The sequence below is a fragment of the Raphanus sativus genome, chromosome 4 (assembly GCF_000801105.2).
Source record: "Raphanus sativus cultivar WK10039 chromosome 4, ASM80110v3, whole genome shotgun sequence".
Taxonomy (NCBI): Eukaryota; Viridiplantae; Streptophyta; class Magnoliopsida; order Brassicales; family Brassicaceae; genus Raphanus; species Raphanus sativus.
In genome coordinates, this window is record NC_079514.1 from 18,484,777 (window position 1) to 18,492,123 (window position 7,347).

Sequence of the window (7,347 nt, forward strand, 5' to 3'; positions counted from 1 at the left end):
TTTGTTTAGTTTTTTTTCTTTCTTTTAAGGATATTCTATTAAAATGCAGGACAAAGAAAAAAGTTGTGATTTTTTCTATTAAAATGCAGGAGAAAGAAAGGAGTGTACACATGCAGATGAAGGAGAGTCTTTTTCCATATTAAGTGGAGTCCAAGCGTGTCTTTGTAAGGGAATGATCTATAATATTTTGTTTATGGTCTGTTTTGTGATTTGCATGTGTACTCCTTTAGTTGTGATTTTTTTTTGTAAATTTGAAGAGATATTAATGAAAAAAAAAAATTGGTAAATATGTTCATTTTCCACAATATTATCTTGCCAGAATTACTTGACATAATTGAAATTATTGATACAACTTCAATAGCAAAACACAATAACACAAAAAGTTAATTAAATTTATTACAACTAAAGGAGAAAAATTCTCAAGAAAACATAGTCAAATCCATAAAAGATAAAACATTATATAAGTTCAAAGATAGAAAACTTTCATTAGAAGTCTTCGTGAGAAGATAAACTTATCTTTCTTTGATATGTGTGACACCACTCGTTATACTATGTTTCAAAGTGATTGTTCTTTAAGTCCTCAAGAATTTGTTACCTATAATAGTAACTAGTTAAAACATATCACACTTTTACATGTTTGTGCTGAAAAACTTAATCAAATTTAGTTTACAAAAACACGGAAGTCTTCTCCGTTCAGCTAGAAAACTTTAATAAACATGAATGCTGGTAACCTCATAAATATCACTAATTAAGTTATAAATTTCATTCAGTGGTTTCAATATTGACTAATATACATGAATTAACAAGAAAATGTTAATAAGTCTTTAGTTTAGAGAAAATGCAAGTTTATTAAACATTGATGTAGACGACATCCACGGAGGTCTTCTGGTAGACTTCCAGAGAAATCGTCCATCAGGACATTTTTGCGATTAAAATTTTACAAAGGACGACTTCCAAACTCTACAGAAGACTTCTCTTGAAGTCATCCTTTGTAAATATTGGCAACTTTTGTTAAACAAATATAGAGGAAACCAGAAATGACTTCCATGTAAGTCGTCTAGGGTAAACGGACTAGTCTTATAAAAATTCACTACCTTGAATCTGTTCGGAACCAAGTCTCATAATATTTTTTGCACCACACTGAAGATTTTTTTAGTTTTTCTTTAACAATCCGTTTAATTTGTTTTTTCATGACTCAAAATTCATATCTTCTATCGTATAAGCATTAGTAAGCTCATACTGAAAATCTCATGTAAGTTTTTCTCGGTAGTAATCCGTATAATTTATTTTTCATATGAACTGAAACTCATATATTGTATTTGTAGTAATGTGAGTAGAAAGCACAAAACCCAAATTTGATAGGAACTGAAACTAGTCAAACTAAGAGTCAAAAAGTCAATGAGAAGATTTTTCGACGCGCTCCTAAATAAATGGAAAACGCGGATAAGTAAAAGGGTACAATGGTCAATCAGATAGTTTCCACTTTCCTTTTTTCCTAGCGAGAGTATCTATAAATTACAGCACTTGGTCCGTGTTAATCTCCCATTACCAGTTCCTCTCTAACACTCGCCTTACGAAAAATTAGGGTTTTCTTTTTGCTGTTGTCCTTGCTCAATTACACGATTCTCTGTTGATTTTTCTCGTCTCTGATCAATCCTCTGATAATTCTCAACCTAATCTGAGACAAAAAGACCATGTCTATAGTCGAAAATCTGTCTCTCGAACCAAACCCCAAAAGACGGAAGATCGAAGAACCGGTGTACATCGACTACTTCTCTTCACCTTCTCCCACCACATGTCTTCACTCCTTCGCTTGTCACGGAGTCTGCACCTCCTGCAATTCAATGGTCGACGAACGCCACTACAGATCGTTCCACTGTCTCTCCGACTCCGAGGGCTCACAGGTACGCCACGACGCTATCCCGTTGACGAAGCGTCTCATGACCAGGTTCTCTTGTTTGTGCGACAAGAAACTCGTCTTAGTCCTCGATCTTGACCACACCCTTGTCCACAAGCAAGCGTTCCGTCTCTCACCGAAGCCGAGAAGTATCTCATCCAAGAAACGGGTTCAAGGCACGATCTCTGGCTGTTGGGATCCGACAAAGATCCCGTCCAACACTTGATAAAGCTACGTCCTTTTGTCCACGATTTCTTGAGAGAAGCGCACGAGATGTTCAAGATGTATGTCTACACAATGGGTAACCGCTTCTACGCTGAGTCCGTTTTGGAGCTGATCGATCTGGAGCGGATCTATTTCGGTAATAGACTGATAACGAGGGAGGAGAGTCCTTACGTGAAGACGCTGGATTTGATCTTGGCGGATGAACGCGGCGTGGTGATTGTTGATGATACGCGTGATGCGTGGCCTCATCACAAGAGTAACTTGGTTGAGATTAGCAAATACAACTATTTCAGGACGAGCAACGGCCAGTGTTCGAGGGCATACTCTGAGGAGAGGACGGACGAAAGTGAATGCAACAGTGGGTTGGCTAATGTTTTGAGTTTGCTGAAAGAAGTTCACTGCGGTTTCTTTAGAGTTGAAGAGGAGTTGGAGTCGAATGACGTGAGGTTGTTGCTACAAGAGATTGAATTCAATCGTAGTGTACTATACTAAGAATCTTTTATTCTGTAGTAACTTCATTTAAGCATTGTAACTCTGTGATCTCGTTCATAATGTAAGAGCTTTCCAAAGTTATTTTGAATAGAAAACTTTAAAGCTTATTCCATATATATATATATATATATATATATATATATTATATATATATATATATATATATATATATATATATATGTTCAACAAGTATCCAAGATTAATTTCCTCAAGTGTTGGGGCCTTTATTCCAGTAGGCTATGAAAGTTTATGTGGATCTAAGTTTTAGATTTATTAGAAATATTATTTTATTCTCTACAAGCATTCTATCAAAGATAAAAATGTAAACAAAACCAGTTGAAGTTTTTTTTTGTCAGAAAAAAGCTTTGGTAAAGATATAACAAACTGTACTCATAATGCAAATCAACGGATTGAAATTTGAAAAGAACTGAAAATTAATCCAAGATTATAACCATACCATATGAAGTTTAGTTCTAAATTTTTTTTTTTAAAAGTCAAATTCTCTCTAACACTAATCCCAATGCAACCTGCGTGGACTGTTTTTGGTCTCATTTCCGGTAAGAATCCGACAGCGTTTGCTCCTGGCGAACCCCCTCCTGTCCTCCCTCCTGACCCCCCCGACCAAACCTCCCCTCTCTCACCCGTAAACTTCCCTTCCCTCACTGACTCTACCACAAAAACTGCCCTTTCTGGTGCTACTCGCAAGGGTTACCGAAGGGATCTACCAATTCTCCCCCGTACTGAGCCTCCAACGGGAAGCCCATCAAATGCTCTTGCTCCAACTGAATCCACTAACATGGAGGTGGAGCTTGAAACCACAACCTTATCTGCTTCTGGCTCTGTTTCAGAAAGTAGATCTGTAACTGCTACAGAAAACCCTGTAGCAAATCAACCTTTTCCAAGCCAAAACCTCACTATCCTTCCACCAAAAAATCCTATCCCCATCCATACCAACCCTGCCACCTCCCCCCCTAAGTCAGCTACTCTTCCTGCTCAAACCATTACCAAAAACCCCCCTCCTCTAGAAAGCCCGAACCCTATCTCTGCAAATCCAGAAGCTGTGATTAACTCAACCCCAAATCAAATTCTGGTTGAGAAATTCAGAGCATCTATGGATAAGCCATTGAGACGTCTTGCTCCTACTACTCTCTCACCGACTGGAAGGCCTCGAGTAGTCATTCCTGATGCTGTATTCAAAAAAGGAGCAGATATTCATAAAGATTTCATTATTTGCTACTTCAATGGGAAGTCTCTACCATATAATCAAATACACAATTCTTAATAAAACATGGACCCCACCACATATCTTAATATTATTTTGTTAAGGATTCTTTTCTAAAATCCTCCATTGCAGCTGCTCTTAGTATAGTGGCTTGTGTATTTGTTTAGCTTTTTTTCTTTCTTTTAAGGATATTCTATTAAAATGCAGGACAAAGAAAATAGTTGTGATTTTTTCTGTTAAAATGCAGGAGAAAGAAAGGAGTGTACACATGCAGATGAAGGAGAGTCTTTTTCCATATTAAGTGGAGTCCAAGCGTGTCTTTGTAAGGGAATGATCTATAATATTTTGTTTATGGTCTGTTTTGTGATTTGCATGTGTACTCCTTTAGTTGTGATTTTTTTTTTTGTAAATTTGAAGAGATATTAATGAAAAAAATTGGTAAATATGTTCATTTTCCACAATATTATCTTGCCAGAATTACTTGACATAATTGAAATTATTGATACAACTTCAATAGCAAAACACAATAACACAAAAAGTTAATTAAATTTATTACAGCTAAAGGAGAAAAATTCTCAAGAAAATTTAGTCAAATTCATAAAAGATAAAACATTATATAAGTTCAAAGATAGAAAAATTTCATTAGAAGTCTTCATGAGAAGATAAACTTATCTTTCTTTGATATGTGTGACACCACACGTTATACTATGTTTCAAAGTGATTGTTCTTTAAGTCCTCAAGAATTTGTTACCTATAATAGTAACTAGTTAAAACATATCACACTTTTACATGTTTGTGCTGAAAAACTTAGTCAAATTTAGTTTACAAAAACTAACGGAGAAGACTTCCACGGAAGTCTTCTCCGGTCAGCTAGAAATTTTAATAAACATGAATGCTGGTAACCTCATAAATATCACTAATTAAGTTATAAATTTCATTCAGTGGTTTCAATATTGACTAATATACATGAATTAACAAGAAAATGTTAATAAGTCTTTATAGTTTTAGAGAAAATGCAAGTTTATTAAACATTGATGCAGACGACATCCACGGAGGTCTTCTGGTAGACTTCCAGAGAAGTCGTCCATTAGGACATTTTTGCGATTAAAATTTTACAAAGGACGACTTCCAAACTCTACAGAAGACTTCTCTTGAAGTCATCTTTTGTAAATATTGGCAACTTTTGTTAAAAAAAATATCGAGGAAACCAGAGATGACTTTCATGAAAGTCGTCTAGGGTAAACGTGTTAGTTTTGAATTTGACCGGATTGTGTCAGAAATTTGACTTTTCCTGGACGACTTACACATAAGTCTTCTAGTAGAAAATTAGAAAATCAATATTTTGTTATACCTAGACGACTTCTTTATAAGTCATCTCAGGTTAGTTTTGCAATTGAAAAATAAAACTTAAAATATTTTTTTTAGACTTCCGCCGACTTACATGGAAGTCGTCCAAGATAAGCAAGGTTTGACCAGAATTTCGGAATAAAATCATGGACGACTTTCGTATAAGTCGTCTAAAAATAAATTTTTATGTTTTGTTTTTCAATTGCAAAACTAACCTGGGACGACTTACATGGAAGTCGTCTAGGTATAACAAATATTTATTTTAAAAAAAAAAATCTACTAAGTCGTCGAGGAAAAGCCAAATTTCTGACACAATTCGGTCAAATGCAAAACTAACATGTATACCCTAGACGACTTACATGAAAGTTGTCTCGAATATTTTTTTTTTAACAAACAAAGATGGATGACTTCCATGTAAGTCGTCTCTAAAACCACATTTAAAAGTCAATTGCAAAACTAACATCTGCATTGACAAGAAGATTTCCATGTAAGTCGTTTACAGCCAGAAGACTTACCTGAAAGTCGTCTACAACCAGAAGACTTACCTGAAAGTTGTCTGGACGAACATATCTGGAAAAAAAAACTGATTTCATAGTTTCAACGAGTGAAATAACTTGTTTATCACACAAAAGTCTTCTCGAAGAAAAGTGACCAACCAAGAATCATAAGCTTCAATGGCTCTATGAATCATAAAATTTTAGAATAAAAATCTTGGGTTTTTTGGATGAATATGAGGAGAAAGTGAAATAGATGTTATTTTTAGTTCATAAGAATTGAGAAACAAGAAGTGTAAATCGATTTGAGGTGCATTAAGAGGTTCAAATTGGTTGTTATTAGTGATTGGTGTATTGATGACAATGGTAATCTTGTTAATACTTGAAGATGGTGAGGTTGAGAGAGTAAAAATGTCATTTTTGAAAAAAGAAAACTAATGGCATTTTCGTGAATAATATGAACTTGTGGGGTGAATAAGACAAAAAAATGTGGATTAGTTTTAGGGTTAACTTTGAGTTTTGAGTCAATTTTGCAAATAACTCAAAATTCTATGTACTACATGTAGCACATATATTAGGCTTTGAATGTAACACATGCCAAATGCAGGATAAATGAAGGTCATCAAAAGTGTAGATTGGACTGCATTATTTTTCTCATTCAACTTTCCAAATGCAGAACAAAATAAAATCATAAGTTCTCCATGCAGGATAAATTTGGGTTTCGAATGGGTGATGCAGTCCATAAAATGCAGATCAAGGAAAACAAATACAGATCATGCAGTTCAAGTAGAACAAATGCAGATTAAACTGGCTAAACTAGTTTATCGAAAGAGTTTATTTATTCGAATGTCAAAAAATAAAGTTCTTAAATTAAATATTTAAAACAAAATAAAAATTCTTATATATAGACAAACATTATTATTACTTTAAATACCAAGAAAATTTAAACATTTAAAAAAAATATCATTACAACATACAATGAAAATGAAAAACATTAACGTGAAACACTTTTGGCTGCCCATAATGTATTCCCAATAATTTCTCTAATGTTTGCCATAAATTTTTCTTGTCCCATTTCATCTTCTTCTATTATGTTATTTCCAGAATATCATTGAACATTTATTTTAATTTATATCTACAATTTTTTTAATTAATTCAATAAATAAGTAACATAAAACTCTATCTTTGTTTTAAATTTTTAATTGAATTATATAAGCTAAATAACATATGAATTATCAAAACCATGCACTTATTAATTAATATAAAAATAGAACGAATTGTTAAAATAAAACTGAAATTTCTAACATAAACAATATTTATTCTAAACTATTATGTTATTTCCAGAATATTATTGAACATAGATTTTAATTTATATCTACAATTTTTTAATTTATTCAATAAATAAGTAACTTAAAACCCTATCTTTATTTTAAAAATTTTAATTGAATTATATAAGCTAAATAACATATGAATTTTCAAAACCATGCACTAATTAATTAATATAAAAATAGAATGAATAGTTAAAATAAAACAGAAATTTCTAGCAAAAACAATATTTATTCTAAACTAGTATGTTATCTCCAGAATATTATTGAACATAGATTTTAATTTATATCTACAATTTTTTAATTAATTCAATAAATAAGTAACTTAAAACCCTATCTTTATTT

General features: G+C 32.9%; 1 protein-coding gene and 1 pseudogene across 1 annotated transcript; both read left to right on the forward strand.

The window, feature by feature from the left end:
• Window positions 1-1,694: 1,694 nt before the first annotated feature.
• LOC108837594 (RNA polymerase II C-terminal domain phosphatase-like 5) lies at window positions 1,695-2,614 on the forward strand (annotated as a pseudogene).
• A 520-nt stretch (window positions 2,615-3,134) lies between these two features.
• On the forward strand, window positions 3,135-3,896 carry LOC108836286 (extensin-like). Its single transcript, XM_018609461.1, has one exon. The coding sequence runs from the start codon at window positions 3,135-3,137 to the stop codon at window positions 3,894-3,896; it is 762 nt and encodes a 253-aa protein (XP_018464963.1).
• Window positions 3,897-7,347: the final 3,451 nt, after the last annotated feature.